The sequence below is a fragment of the Rhineura floridana genome, chromosome 6, assembly GCF_030035675.1.
Source record: "Rhineura floridana isolate rRhiFlo1 chromosome 6, rRhiFlo1.hap2, whole genome shotgun sequence".
NCBI lineage: Eukaryota > Metazoa > Chordata > Lepidosauria > Squamata > Rhineuridae > Rhineura > Rhineura floridana.
The window spans coordinates 57734774-57750927 of record NC_084485.1 but is presented as its reverse complement, the minus strand read 5'-3'; the positions used below and the strand labels follow the sequence as shown (position 1 = coordinate 57750927).

The 16154-nt window shown below is 40.8% G+C and overlaps 1 protein-coding gene across 3 annotated transcripts in view; it reads left to right on the top strand.

Annotated features, from left to right (window-relative positions):
* The window catches only part of WNT2B (Wnt family member 2B), a 66174-nt gene extending 61061 nt beyond the window's left edge, over positions 1-5113 (top strand). For all 3 annotated transcript variants that reach the window (XM_061632007.1, XM_061632009.1, XM_061632008.1), the window contains exons 3-5: positions 183-460; positions 1389-1653; positions 3125-5113. In XM_061632007.1, the coding sequence (XP_061487991.1) occupies positions 183-460; positions 1389-1653; positions 3125-3354 (773 nt within the window). In that variant the 3' untranslated portion in view covers positions 3355-5113. The remainder of the gene's footprint in view (positions 1-182; positions 461-1388; positions 1654-3124) is intronic.
* The last annotated feature ends 11041 nt before the right edge of the window (positions 5114-16154 follow it).

Sequence of the window (16154 nt, the reverse complement as noted above, 5' to 3'; positions counted from 1 at the left end):
CCTTAAGTGAAGGTTTGCAACTGCCTTGACATAAACCTGTTGCCTACCTCTTGGTGAAACAATAAAAAGATAACCATTGTTATGTGCACATCCCTTTGGCTTTCTAAGTGCACAAACTGTTTTCAAAACCACTCAGCTTCTGTTGGCTCACTCTATTGTCCTCTCTTTCACCCATTTGGCAGGTAGCAGGGAAGCAGCCTTTGTCTATGCAATCTCCTCAGCTGGAGTTGTATACGCCATCACCCGGGCTTGCAGCCAAGGCGAGCTAAAGGCCTGCAGTTGTGATCCCCACAAACGGGGCCGCTCTAAGGACGAAAGAGGGGAGTTTGACTGGGGGGGCTGCAGTGACAACATCAACTATGGAATCAAATTTGCAAAGGACTTTGTGGATGCCAAGGAGAAAACAGTGAAGGATGCCCGGGCCCTGATGAATCTGCACAACAATCGCTGTGGCAGAACGGTTAGTAGCACAAATTCTTAGCAGCTAGGCAGCTATATGGTTCCATTACATTGTCTAATATCTTACAGTCAAACCACTGAGCACTTTTTCTGTGTTAGACCTCAGCTAGTGGGAAATGCTGACATCAGATTTAAACCTCAGAGACAGACTTTGGGTTTTGTTAGTGGGACTTCTGTTTCTTGGGACTAGAACAGATCTGCTTCCTTTTTCCTTCAGTAGAAACTTCTGACCATTGGCTTACTTTGATTGGGAAGCCCGGTAACCATCAGTGCCTAAATCAGGAAAAGTGAATCTGTGGCCCTACAAATGTTGATGGACTAACTCCCATCATTCCTGACCATGGCCTTGGTGGCTAAGGCTGATGGGAACTGCAGTCAAATAACATCTGGATGCCCACATGTGCCACATCCCTGGCCTAACTCTGAATGGCACAATACAAATTCATCCATCTCTTGTCACATGGATACACACACACACACACACACACACACACAAACTCCATTTCTGTTCCATTAGGGTGGAACTTTCTAGCCAGCCTAAGACATTTATTTTAGCACAGCGATAGCATCATTACAGAAAATCTATTGCTATTCATAAAATTATAGTTATGCCTTTAACACAAACATTTTCAATAAGTCATTAAATGTTGCTTATGTTTGCTTACAGTTGGGATGAATCTTGGCTGTAATATACCAGACAGAAGTTTCACAAAAGAGGAGCTGCAGGTATTGTTCATAGGGCTGACAGGTACTTACTATAACTAGTAAAAATATTATAAAGGGAAAATCCCAATATAGGAGAGACAAACAAGGCAAAAACTATCTGAGGCAGCAAGAGCCAACACAGGAGCTTTATTGAAAGTAGGTTTTGTTCTTAAGGGGAGCATGTTAGGTCATTCATAGGTTTGATACTGGCTCTTCTGTTCCAGGCTGTGAAACGTTTCCTGAAACTAGAGTGCAAATGTCATGGTGTCAGTGGCTCCTGTACCTTAAGGACTTGCTGGTTGGCGATGTCAGATTTCCACAAAACAGGAGATTACCTCCGGAAGAAGTACAATGGTGCCATCCAAGTAACTATGAACCAGGATGGCACTGGATTTACTGTGGCCAATAAGAACTTCCGCAAACCCACAAAAACAGACCTTGTGTATTTTGAGAACTCACCTGATTACTGCGTGATGGACAAGTCTGCAGGTAAAAGAATAAAAAAACCCTATGTGCTTATACTCTTTGTATTACAGAAAGGGCTCCTCTTTTTCTGTAGTGCTGCTACCTGCATGCAATGCCACAGGAAAGTCATGTAAAAAATCTGATGTAAAACCTTGAAAATCTGTTTTAATTTTAATGGCCAGTTCCTAACCCTCATCATGATGGGGACAACAGAAAATATGTGTAAAAAAAAGGGGGGCATCTGTGTTCAAAGAGCAGGTTTTCTATGGCATTGCTGGCTAGTTGTCCTTGTCTCATGATTACCAGTAACTGAAGTCTAATAATTACCACTGAGAGCAGGCTCAGCACACCCGATGAGAGCAGGCAAGTTTAGGGAGCACCCAGAGTTCTGTGTGGATAGTACACACAGGAGAACACTAGACAGGGGCTCAGGAGGAATCACTGGGGAACTGCTGCCAGTGCCCCCTCATGGCTCACGGCATCTGCCACCTAAGGCAGCTGCCAAACAATAGGACTGGCCCTGCCTCTTCTTTCCTGCTTTGACTGAGCCAGTACATTATTGCTGCAGCATCTTATTAAGACTATGCATACATTTATTCCCTGGTACACAGAAAGCAGCCTTATACCGTTCTAAACCATTGGATCCATCTAGCTCAGTACTGACTGAAAGTGGCTGTCTAGGGTTTCAGACAGGGGCCTTGCCAGCCCTACCTGGAGATGCTGGGGACAGAACCAGGGACCTTCTGTATACACAGCAGATGCTCTGCCAGTGAGCTACAGCCCTTCCCTATCAGTCAGGACAAACAATACAAGTTCCATGTATTTTTTGTTGCAGAGTGGCGAAATTGGGAATGGAGCGTCTGAGTAAGCTTTGTGTGTTTGAATCTTTGCTAAAGATTACACCTTCCCTGGAGTTAGTCAGACAGAGACTTTAAGCTTTAAAATAAGAAATAACCACTTTATTCTGGAAGTACATACTTGATAGGAAAGAGTTCTACATTAGCTAACTAGCTAACTGCTGCCCTGGGCTCCTGCTGGAAGGAAGGGCAGGGTATAAATAAAATAAAAAATAAAAATAAATAAGTTGGAGATGCAAACACTAAGCCTAGTGTTTGCCCCCATGCTTGGAGGAGAGGGAGAGACAAAGAGAAGATGTCTGCTCTCCCTCTCAAGAGAAAGAAGGAGGAAGGAGATGTGGTCAACATCCTGTGCATATCCGTCTAGCAGGAAGGGAGAGACAGCAGATCAAAGGACAGGTATTAGCCTAGCAATCAGGTCTCCTCTCTAGCTACCCTTTTTAACCCTGTGCAGCCTCAACCCACAAGTTGGAGTTGAACCACATATTCCAACATTTTTCAGATACCTCAGTTTGTACTGCTGCAGATAAGCCCATTACTCAAACTGACATTAGTTGAGCATATAAGGTTCCTGCAATTCTCTCTCTATCAGTCAATCTAATGCATAATAAAACAAATGTGTCCTTCTATTTTTACAGGTTCATTAGGGACAGCTGGACGAGTGTGCAACAAGGTCTCACGTGGGACTGATGGATGTGAGGTCATGTGCTGTGGCCGAGGTTATGACACCACCCGAGTGAGACGAGTCACCAAATGTGAGTGCAAATTCCATTGGTGCTGTGCTGTCCGCTGCAAGGAATGTGAAGACACTGTGGACATTCACACATGCAAAGCACCAAAGAGGGCAGAGTGGATAGACCAAACCTGAGACAGTTATGAGCCAGAGGGGGAAAGCAAAACTGGCAGTGCCCCAGGTCTTGGGCATTCTGGGAATTGTAGTTCAACTGCATGGCTTTTTTATTTAATTAATACTGCAAAGCACTAAGGAGAAGACTACATTTCCCAGGGGAAGGGGTAGTGAGCTCTTCTGCTCACCCAACAGAACTCATCCCCCTACTTTAAAATGGTATTTGCAAATGACACTGAACTGTGAAGCTTCCTATGTCTGGTGATATTGTGCAAAAAAAAAAGAAAAAGAAGACAATGCGGTTGCTTAGGAGCACAGGAGACTGAGAAGCAGGTGGCAAATAGCTGGAGAATCCCGCTGCTATCTAAAGAATGTTTGGGCAGTAAATTATAAAATGCTGCCTAACCTGCAAAAAATCCCTCTGTCTACAGTGGAAGAAAGCACTCTTATTTCCCTAAGGAAGATGGCTCTACAGTCCTAAGGAATTCCACACTCTAAGGATCTCTGCTCAAACAGAGGCCACCATGCCTGCACTAAGGACATCAGCTGAACAAGAGCAACTTTGTGCGAAAGGGACTTCATTATTTTTCCTTTCCAACGGAAAGCAAACTATGGAGTTACAAAACTGTCTGCAAAAAGAAAATCAGTATCTACATACAGAGGGAGGGAAAAGGATGAAAGTTGGGAGTACGTGTGTATATCTGGACATGCTGGTAGGTTCTAAAGGAAACTAATATAAAGGTGGCATTTGGGTACAAACTCACTTGTACATCATGTAGACTGCTTTAAATACTTTAAATCAAAAACCCATATAAACCTATAGCAGATAATGGTGCTCTTTGCTTTGTGACTTTCTACATTCATGGCTAGCTAGGCAAGTACTGGACAGGTTCTGCCCTACATTGTTATTGCACTACATAATCTCTGTGCTTCTAGGACATAAAGACAAAGCAAATTTCTTGAGGCAGCATAATGATGTTTTTGTATCACCAAGGTAAGACTTCTCTGCACCTTCACAAGCACTCCCTCTGTTCCTCCAAACAGAATCCTTGCATCTTTCCTCTTTTCTGCCACTCTTCCTTGCCTGGCCAGTCTGTTGATGGTCCATCTCTTTCCATTGCCTGATGTACAATTCTTGGATATGCTTTTGTTTCGGCCTCCACTGAGATTACAAAGCTGTAGCCATTGCTGTCTCCTCAACTTTCTTCTCCTTCCAGAGTGGATCAGACAGACACAAATCTCTTATGTTTCCCCACAAAGGATGAAAGGGTACTTGGGGTATTGTCTCATGGAATCACAGGCAGCTCCCAAGTCATAGTTTTGATCACCTGAAACGCAGTGCAGCTTTTTACCCCATCTAGTGAATAAAGTCGTTAGGCCAAACTCGGTAAATGGATCTTTCAAAATGCAGAGTTGTCGGACCCTTCTGCTCACCCAGCAAGCAGGTTCACACACAAGCGGGGACTTGCAAGTATAAAAATGGTCATGTGTGAAAAACTTTCAAGGTCTTGGGTATAAAAGGTGTTTGTCAAGCCCAGGTGTCAGTCTTTATGCCACACCACTTTACAATTTAGTGGCGACTGTGTGGGCTTTGTCTCTGGAGCAGAGACCTAGGATGAAACCAGGACTGTTAAGCTTGTTTAGGTTCACAGTGTTGTTATAACTTTTGCGAGCTCAGCAGAAGCCAGTTGAATCAGAAGTCCTCATGGCACACCCACACCACAGGGCTGAACCAGTTTTGTTGAACAACTATTGGAGCTTCACATCTGCAATCAGCATAGTGCCCCTACTGTTATTAAATAGCTGAGCTACACATGCCTGCTCAGTTATAACCATATTACCTTACTGATCCTGTGAACATCTGCTCAGACATAAGTCTCAATGAGTTTGATGGGACTTACTCCCAAGTAAATGTCCAGAGGATTGCAGCTGAGGCAACTTACCTTTTTTAATATATAAAAAACTGTTATTAACTTGTATAGAAATCTTGAAGATACAAACTGCCTGACAAGCTTCTTTCTAATTTTTAAAGTACTGTTAGGCAGGTTAGGCTGTGAGCTCCACAACAGAGATCTGAACCTACACAGTTCATGTCCAAACCCAATACTTCAATCACTGTACATTACCCTTTCAGAATAGGCTGTAACTCATTGGCAGAGCACATGTTTTGCATCTAGAAGGTCCCAGGTTCAATTCCCAGCATGTCCAAATAGAGCTGGGAAAGGAGGCCCCAGGCTGAAACCCCGAAAGCCGTTGCCAGATAGTGTGTTGATAATTTTGAGTTAAGCAGACCAAAGGTCTGACTCTCTATAAGCAGCTTCCTGTGTATTGCCCCCCTTTCTCCAAGTGGTTGTTTGGTCTCTGATGCAGGCAACCATGGCAGGAGGACCTGCAGAATTCATACAACACAATAACCTTTGCCTCCAGTATGGGGTAGTCACAAAGACCAACAATTATTATTATTATCATTATTTTACTCATTTTATATCCTGCCTTTTCCCCAAACTGGAACTTAAGATGGCTTACAAAAATAAAAAATAAAGTTAAAAAATAAACATACAGCAATAAATTAACATGTAATTAAACTTACAATAACATTAAAACCAATTAAAACATAGCGATTTTTAAAAAATCACAAAATACAAATCAGTAAAAACAGCACCCTATTTCATAGTCCTTGCAGTCAGTTTTTGACCCCATCTAGTGAATAAAGTCATTAAGCCAAGCTCTGTAAATTGATTCTTCAAAATACATAGTTGCCAAAAACCTGTTGGAATAGAAAAGTCTTCATCTGATGGAAGGACAGCAGGAAGGGATCCAGTCTAACCTCTCTCGGTGGGGAGTTCCAGAGCCTGGGGGCAGCCACTGAGAAGGTTTTTCCCATGTTTCCATCAGATGTGTCTGTGACGGTGGCAGGACCAAGAGAAGAGCATCTCCCAATGATCTCAGGGCTCAGACAGGCCCACATGGGAAGATACGGTCCTTCAGATAGCCTGAACTTGAGCCATATGGGGCTTTATAGGCCATAACCACCACTTTGAGTTGTGTTTAGAAACAGTGGATTTCGGGAGAGGGGGTGGATCCCAGTTCTTTGCCGATTTATACAAACTCAAAATGAGTTTTTCTGCCTTCTACCTCCTGGAAGATGATTGTATTAAAAAGGTATAACACAGAATTGACACTGTGGGAAATAAACCACCAGGCACCTTTCAGGCTGCTGCTGTTGCTGCAAGTCTACGTTCTCACTGCCCAAACAGAAAATAACAGGTTTGATAAGCTCTTGCCAAACTGGTAACGATGTCATTGCAACTTTACATAAAGCAGTCTTCTTAAATTGCACTCACACCTTTTAAAAAATATTTTTTATGGTTAAGTAAAAATGGATCATCATTAGAGCATCCCTTATCAAATGTTATGCTGAAAGGCTGCCTGGGCTATTGTGTACCTGAATGGGTATGTTCATAAGAAATAGAATAAGTCTAAGAAATATTGAGAACAAATGACACCCATCTTTCCCATTGTCTGGTTAGGAAAAAAACACAGACCTGGGAACATGGTTCTCGGCTTCCATGGCAACAAGTAGCTCAACTTTGAAACCTTCCCACCTTCACAAGAAGGTCATATTTCATATTCTTTCTGGTACTGCATTGGCACAGTTTGCTACTGGCCTGCAGAAGCTTTGATGAGAGTTATTCACACAGTACCAGGCAATATGAATAGCAGGGAGCTCAGCTAAGAAAAGAATGGGGAAAAGCATTATGAAAACACAGGGAATGTCAAATTTTGCATCATAAATCCAAACATTTCCCCCATTTGTTTTAACAAAATAAGCAATATATACCTTTAAAATCCCTTTGCCTCTTTTTACTGTTGTTTTCATTGGTTTCTTTATGTATTTTGGCATTCCAATTTGACACTTGAAAGACTTCTGAAATGCTTCCTTCACCTAGTCAGTTTATTTTCTCATTGGCCTGCTTACACATAATAATATCTTTAGCAGTTTGAACACTCTAAACATTTCACATACATTTTCTGTCTTCTTTACAACAGTCAGTATTATTATCTCTGTGCTGAAGATGGTGGACTGAGTCTGGAAGGTAACAGCTTGCCTAACTACAACTCCTATCATTCTTGATGACTGGCCATGCTAGCTGGGGCTTATGGGAGTTAGAATCCCAAAACATCTGGAGGGCCACAGGTTCCTCACCACTGACCAAGCAAGTTCAAGACAGTAGTAAGATTTAAATCATTAGCATCCTGATTCAGAACTCTGTCTCTTTACATATCTTTTTATGATAAAGAAAAATAATATAAAGTATATCTTCCATAGCAATGCCTTCCATTGCAGTTACAACTTTAAGGAAATCAAAGTTTGAATTGGTATTACAAAACTAAAGAGCAGTTATATAAATTTATATTTATGTCAATGTTATATTTAAGCGGAGAAATTAATAAAAGGGTGCAACATGATAAAATAATTTTTCTGTCTTCTGTTTTCTCTTAGTTCCATATTTCTATAACTTTTGACATTTGGGAAATGTGCCAAATTTTAATAATCTATTCTTTTATAGAAGGTGTTTTATGCATCATTTTTGCAGTTACAATTTTAGCAGCAACCAGCAAACCAAAAGTTGGGCAAATCATTATCATTTCCCCCTCATATTTCTATCAATCCTAATAAACAGCAGCACAGTCTATTGCAGATGAAATATAGTCTGCTTTGTTTCTTTTAGAATTTTAGCCCAATATTCCTGCAACTTGGAGAACTACCACTACATGCAAATGAATATTTACAAGGGAGGTTGCATCTCAAACATTTGTTCCCATGTATTAGATTAATTTGGTGGGAAATGATACCAACCATACAGAATCTTCCTTCATGTGAATACAAAGCAAAGTAGAATTGTAAAGATTTTGTATCAATCTGCATCATTTATGGCAATTTCAAGCATCTTTCCCCATTTTTGTTTAAAGTTACTTCTTGCATCACAGCCAGTAGACCAGGGGTAAGGAATCTTTGGCCCTCCAAGATGGTGCTTGTCTACAACTCCCATCATCCCTGATTATTGGTCATGCTGGCTGAGACTGATGGGAACTGGAGTACAACACCTGGAGGGCTACAACCTTCATCAGCCTTGCCGGCATGGTCAATAATCAGGGTTATGGGAGTTGCTACAATGAAATGATGTCTCAAAATCAGTTGTTACCATTCAGTGTACCAGCCCTTCCTGTTCTGAGCATATAATAATAAGCAAGCCCTGGACAGCTGCCTAGACTCAGTGGTGGGCTGGATGAGGGCCAATAAACTGAGTCTGAATCCTAGCAAGACAGAGGCGCTGTGGGTTGGTGGTTCCTGAGTTCGGATAATTGGTCAGTTGCCTGTTTTGGATGGGGTTGTACTCCCTCTGAAAGAGCAGGTCCGTAGTAGGAGCGCCTTTTACCAGCTTTGGCTGGTAAGACACCTGTGGCCGTTTCTGGACCGGGATAGCCTGTTGTCCACACACTGGTAACCTCCAGGCTGGATTACTGTAATGTGCTCTATGTAGGGCTGCCCTTGAGGTTGGTCCGGAAGCTGCAGCTGGTGCAAAATGTGGCAGCAAGACTGCTCACTGGGGCAGGGTATCAGCAACATGTCACCCTGCTGCTGAAAGAACTGCACTGGCTGCCCATTTGCTATCAGGCCCAGTTCAAGTTTCTAGTTTTGGTGTACAAAGCCTATACAGCTTGGGACAAGGATACCTTAAAGACCCTCTTATCCCTTATATACCCAGTTGATTACTGCACTCTGCAGGTGAGGGCCTCCTGTAGATACCAACTTATCAGGTGGTCCGTTCTGTACAATATAGGAAACACACCTTAAGTGTGGCGGCACCTACCCTGTGGAATTCCCTCCCCTTAAATATTAGACAGACGCCATCTCTGCTATCTTTTCGGCACCTATTGAAGACCTTCCTCTTTCAACAAGCCTTGTAAGTTGAGACCTATCCCAGTCTGCGTCTGAGTTGGAATTGCTTTTTAAAATATATTTTAAACTTTTTTTTAAAGATGTCTTGAAAGCTTTTTTTAAAAAAATGTTTTTAAAGTTGTTTTGTTTTAATGTATTTTAAAGTCTGTTTTTATGTTTAAACTGATTTTAGTGCTTTTGTTTGCGGTCCTGCGCTCCTGCTGGAGGAAGGGTGGGATATAAATCAAATAATAAATAAATAATCTTGCATAACTAAACAGTAAATACCAATTCAGATCCACGCCCCCCCCCCTCATTTGTTGATATCTTACAATCTGATGTTTAACTTGTTTGGAAGTCTTTGCTGCAATTTTAAGTTAAACCTAATAATAAGTTAGGTTTATTAAAGAATTTGTTTGCAACATTCCACTGACAGTCAATTTGAACCCAAAACTTTGCCATTTTGGACAATATTTACCACACTTGCTCTGAAGTAACAATTTTACTCAGTGCTGACTTCTGGACTTTTGATAGTCTAGAAATATCTATGTTCTACAGGAATTTTCTGAGATCATCAATATTTGGAATGATATTGTCTCTTACGAATGACACATTCATTCATGAGCATTTATTTATTTTTTATAGGGGGGAAACTAAGAGCTTTCACATCTTCAAGAGTGTTCAGTTTCAAGAGTGCTCATTAAATCTGACTGATTTCTACAAAGATCTAATTCATTTAATACTTTGGAATGAAAATGGGTTCTTATGTATTAAAATTAAAGGATTTAAAGTTATCTCTTGTACCAGCGATTGCTTGCTCTTATTTTGTTTCTTAAAAAAAAAAAAATTGTCTGGACAAAAGCTTTGCTGGTACCTCACATAATCTATCAATCTACTTCAGATGGAGTGTTTAAAAAGAAATATTTCTGAAGTTTCTTCATTACCTTATGTAAAGTCCTCCAAAAATATTCACGTTCAGAACTTTGTATAAGATCACTAATGCAGACCAATCCATGCATACATGTGCATGATTAGAAATTGCTCTTGGCAGTCAAGATCTACCTCAGTGGTCTGGGACAATGTTGCTGACCTTACCAGGATTCTGTCAGTTCTAGAATAACTTTGACTAGAGCAAGAAGAGAGACATAATTTCTAGACCAAGATTTACATTCCATCTCTAATTTGAATTTTGTTATTCTATGACTCAGAGAAATGGATTCTCTTCTGATTTTGTCTGAAGTAACATCTTTTGCCCAAGTATGTTAGACTACCATGTCAAATGTTTTTGTTCCCTTCTCTGTTTAGCACCATGAAGTGTTTCTGCTCCAATGTCTTGTGTTTTATCTCAATTTGGAGGGACATCCTGTGCCTTTTCTATATTTCTTATCAATACCCACTTTGATTTATGCTCAACAGACTTTTTGTGTAAATTCCTATTTACACTGGAGTCTGTTTAAGAAGTTGCTCCATTAGAAATTTAAACTCTTTCATTTTTTGTAAAGTTTTACTAAAGAAATATCTTACAAAATGCACAAATCCAGGGATCCATGATTCAAATCCTGCTTGTCTCAAATCTTGCTAAGTAAAATTCCAGATTCTAATCAAGACTGGAGCCAAAATCACAAAAACAATCATATTGCAGCAAGTGTTCAGAGTTCCTCATGCCTTCTTGTACATGGCAGAAGTGAGGTGGGGCAGCCCAGAACTGTCCTCCAAACAGCCTCTTGTTTTTTTGGGTGGGGGTGTGGAAACGGTCTGCACCCAGTTAGGGAGGCAACGGAGGGAAGAAATATCCAGGATGACAATTGGCCAAAGACTGCAGCTACCATTTCCCATGGTATCATTGCTTTCCTCAGCTCCTTCTCTTAGCCCAACATCAACTTTCTTCATATATCTTCGCTGTATATTTATCTGATATTTCCAAGTTAATCGTGTTCAGGTTAGGCATCTGTATAAAGTAGCTTAAGCAGAGCTTGGAAAAGTTATTTTTTTGAACTACAACTCCCATCAGCCCAATCCAGTGGCCATGCTGGCTGGGGGCTGATGGGAGTTGTAGTTTAAAAAAGTAACTTTTCCAAGCTCTGAGCTTAAGCCACAATAAGGCTAGCTATGCCACTGAAGTGATTGCATGACCAAATGCCTAGAAAGTGGGGCAGCATAATTCAAACCCATAGCAAACTCATTCTCTGAATGTGGATCCTTATGTAGCCAAATTGGCACCACCCACACCCAAGAAACAAGTTATCAGCAGGTCCAGTTTGCAGAGGTATAAACCTGAAGGGGGAATAAACCCAAAATAGCCAAATGAGGACTAATCATACTCAGTAGGCAGGAGATGCTAACTGACTGTTGAAGGGAACAGAAATAGAATGGATGATCCTAGGAGAGGGCATGGCTCTCGCAAGCTGAACAGGAGCACACACTAACATTTTGTTGCAGGTCCTAAAAACATGTGAGTAGAGCTGGTCTGCTTAAGCCTCCTGTGCCTTTATGCTCTAAGATCTCGCAAGCAGTATGCAACAGGTAAGAGCAGGAAGTAGCTATTGCAAAAGAAGCACTGCACTGATAGCCAGTTCTGCACCAGAAATTGGACTTGGTCAGATTATTCATCCCACCACCAATGGCAACTGGATGCTCATGCCCTTGTTGGGATCTTATCTTCTCATTCTATATGCTGTTGTATTAGCAAAGGAGTTGCCAAAGTCAAGCCTATCAGTGGTCATCATGTAATTTATGGAAAAGCTGATGGGTTTCCAAGTAAATTCTTTACATTTTCATATGCTGATCTTGACTAAAATCCAAATATTAAATACCTTATTTTCAAACATAGACAGCCATGCTGTTGCCAAGTCTCACTGTCTGAGAGGAGCATGGACTTACCACAGTGTTGAAAGGGATTATGTAAAGAACTGATAAATATTTGTGGATTTCAGCAGAGTGGCAGCATTTTGAATCTAAAGTTTTCCATCAGTATTCTGTGAAAAGGGACTGCCCTTAAAAGGTGGGATACCTAACAAGCCAATTGCCATCTGCCACCATTGACATTACAAATTACATACATAGAATTTTTTAAAAATTATAGTTATGCAAGACACTTATTCAGAGAACCAAAAATGGTTGGAATTGCTTTTTAATGTTTTTAAACCTTTTTTAAAAAAATGTTTTTAAACCTTCTTAAAGATGTTTTTAAAGCTTTTTTAAAACATGTTTTTAAAGATGTTTTTATATATTTTAAAGTCTGTTTTTATGATGTTTTATATATACGCATACACATAGCTGTGATTAACAAAACAGAGTTTTTTATTGTTCTACCAAAACATTTCGGCTTCCGCCTTCATCAGCTGCTAACATACAAATGCTGTTGCCAAGGTGGCAGTTATAGAGCTTTGAGGATGGAATGCTCAGAGGGGCTTCATTTGCAGAAGCGAAGTAGTGGTGGTGCTGTCCTCCAGGTTAAGGCCATGCGGTGCCAATGTGTCCAGAAAATATATCCAAAAGTTCTCCCTCTCAGTCAGTGCTGCTGGATCTGTTTGCGTCTCTATAGCTGTTATAGAAAAATCCAACAGACTGTGGCCCTCAGTACTGAAATGTTTTGTAACTGGTTGCTCCACTTTTTTTTTGTCAAGATTGCTGATTTGTGGTTTCTGAAGTATGTGCATAGGTCAGTTGTAGTTTTTCCTACATACTTGATATGACATCCTTGTATTTTGAATTCAATGACAAATTATATTGCAGGACCTGCAGGTGGTGTTCTGTTTGATGTAACATGTTCTGCTTGTCCTAGTGCTTTTGAAAGTAGCTGTCTCCCTGAGGGTGTGATACAGCGTCATTATATATAAGCGTTATATATATATATAGTCCCTGAATCAAATGTCATAAACTCACCAATTAGACGCAGGCATGCTACTCTCTCAGCTCCAACCCACTCATCTGTAATATGGGCATAATACTTATTTTGCAGGCTTGCTATACAGACTGAGATAATGTATGTGCAGTTCATCAAACATCCAGAAAATGCAATATGAAAGTCAAAGATTAGAAGTCTTCCACCTATATGCTATTAAGATCATGAAGCAACTCTGAATACCCAGTTCGAATTCATATTTAAATTTTGGCAGCTGGAGTCAGGTGCTCTCAACTGAGACATTCCAAATCCCTCCAGCCTCTACAGATTATACTGCTTGTGCTCAGGTTTGCTGCTCCCCTTTCCAAATGACATTACTATAATTTCTGCAGGTGAAAGGGGAGACAAAGTTGAACTTGGCCCAGAGCCTTTCAAGCTTGCCCTAACAGACATGTTCATCAGCACTGAGATCTAATCTACTGCAAAGAGCTCTCCTCATTTATCTTCATTATTGCCCCACCTGCCATCAATTTAAGTCTTAAACCTTCACAACCCCCTTTTTCCCTGGAGGGCAATGTTCCTTTAGTGGGCTGGAAAGGAACTCAGTACCAAAAAAAGAGCTGAGGGGCAACAGTGGTTGATAAACACTTATCTATCCTTGCAAGACCATCAGGAGCTCCCCTCTGGCAGGAATACCAGTGGTTAGGCAGCTTCCAAGCCTATCTGATGAGTGACAGAGAAATGGGGGGGGGGCATAAATTTGCCTCTACCACAAACAGTCCTGGGATATTTTTTCACCTTCTGAGCCTGTGTGTGTATTCAGTAAACAGGAGGGAGGGCAAGAATGCCCAAGGCACTGTCTAATACAGCCCACCTTAGCAAAAGAGGGAAGAGAGAGGGCAGCAGTTCTCTCTAGCAGCTGCATGTTTTGGTAATTTTATGAGCAATACACTGAAGTAAAACTCATTCGTGGACAATGTTTCATCAAATCTACCCCTGCAAATCTACCCCTGCTCTTAGTAAGTTAATTGAGAAATAAAAAAATTACAGGCAATGTTGCCATCTTTTAATGCTTCAAGGAATGGTAGCACTGAAAGTTGTGGTTTAGTATAAAGCGAAAAAAAACACCCCATACTTTTGTTAGCATGGAGCAACCATGAAAACAGCAGCAGGGTCTTTAAAGACAAGTGATTTTGGTGCAATAAATATGCAGTTATTTGTTGCTGCTGTGAATCCTGAAGTCCTCACAAATACTTAATGCTTCTGTTGCAAGGGAAAGAAAATTGTATTACTCAAATAATAATAGTTTGCCACTAGGAAAACGAAATTATCCATCCCCCCTGCTCCTACTGTGATTGTAAGTGATGTGTGGAATGTAGTTGTCAGAGTGTCTCAGCCATTTGATAAGTTTATTTTTATGGTTGCTGAGCACTTTCCCAAAGCAACAGAAAGTTATAATCTTGACAAAAAAAGTTAGCAATCACCAGGGAGGAAAAGGGCCATCACTCAGTGATACATAACATACTTTGCATATAGAAAGTTCAGGCTCAAATTCCCAGAATCTCCAGCAAAAGAATCACAGGTAGCAGGCCAAGGAAATGTGTCTTCCAAAGATGCTGAAGAGCTATTGCCATTCACAACTAAACTGGATTTGTGTGTACCGTAAGTTTTACCCTAATCAGGCAGGGGGAAGGAGCGATATTTTCATTGGGGAAACAGCATGGTAAGATAATAGTTAAACAATCCTTTTCCCTATTCTGCTGTCCTGATCAGAGTTGCCCCTCCCCAGTAAGCTGCTTTTTATCCCCCCTCCCTGAAAAAATAGATAGGAAATTCAATCACAGATCTTCAACATTTTGTATAGTTTGGCTCTCAGTGTAGATGGGCTAATGGCCTCACAGCATAAGGTAGGTTTGTATATTCATATGTTAACTTTGTCCAAGAGGTTTGCTTCATCTCTTGGAAGGGGAAGGCAGAAGGGACAAATTAGCCACCCCTTTTAAAAGGACTCTCTTAATTGGTAAATCTAATAACATTCAGAACTCCCTACGTGCTCTCTTACATGATGTATCTGCTATACTCGATTTTCCACTGAATGCACATATTTCTCTTTTAAAAAGCAGATGTTTTCTATCTAGTAGAGCTTTTAAAAGGGGATGAGCCTTGTCAGGGATCCTCCGTTCCACTCACAAACCCTTCCTAAGTGATGTGTATTAAGTGTCTAGAAGAATCTCCACAGAAGATCATGTTCTAATAATCTTTAAATCCACCATGTCTGATATAGAAGGCCAGTGGGAGAGTTAATTGGCTTAAGAATGGATCACAGAGAACTGGGGTGGAACAGTTGGAGTGAATTACGCCAATTCAGTCAGAAATAATGTGTGGGATACAGTCAGGCAGATATATATACAGATGCAGGCTTTGAGCGTAAAAGATAAATGAAGCCAAATATGGGCCACAGCATGGGCATCTCTTGATAAAATAAAGTTGCCAGCTTCTTTGTAAACATGTGCAGCTGTTTAAGGCATAGAGCCCAATAGACAAAAAATAGAAGCAGCAACTTTCCTCACCGTTGCTTCTCTGCATGCTGTGAAAAGCTTCAGCTTTGATTTTTTGCACTGAGCAGCAGCAAAGGCACAAGGGCTCTGTCCATAAAAAAAGAAGTAAACCTAACAATAAGTTATGGCCCCAGCTGTTGTCATGGGCAACTGGCCTCTTATAAACAACTGATGAGCCCAGCTGTAGACAAACATTTCGCCGTGTATCCAATGATTCTAGAACCAGCTCACTAAGTCTCAGATGAACAGTACAATGAAGATGGGATGTACATTCATTAGTGAGCCTCTGCATCAGCAACCCATGTTGAAGGTTGCTTATTATCTTCATTGCTGGGTAAGAATAAGTAATTTTAGATTATGCTCCTCACAAAACCATTGGTGCACCCTTCTTTCCAGCTGTATTTCTGCTTGAGATCGATACAAACAATCTAAGAAAACAAAGTCGTAGTGTTTTCAGGACTGGTAATCTTTTAAT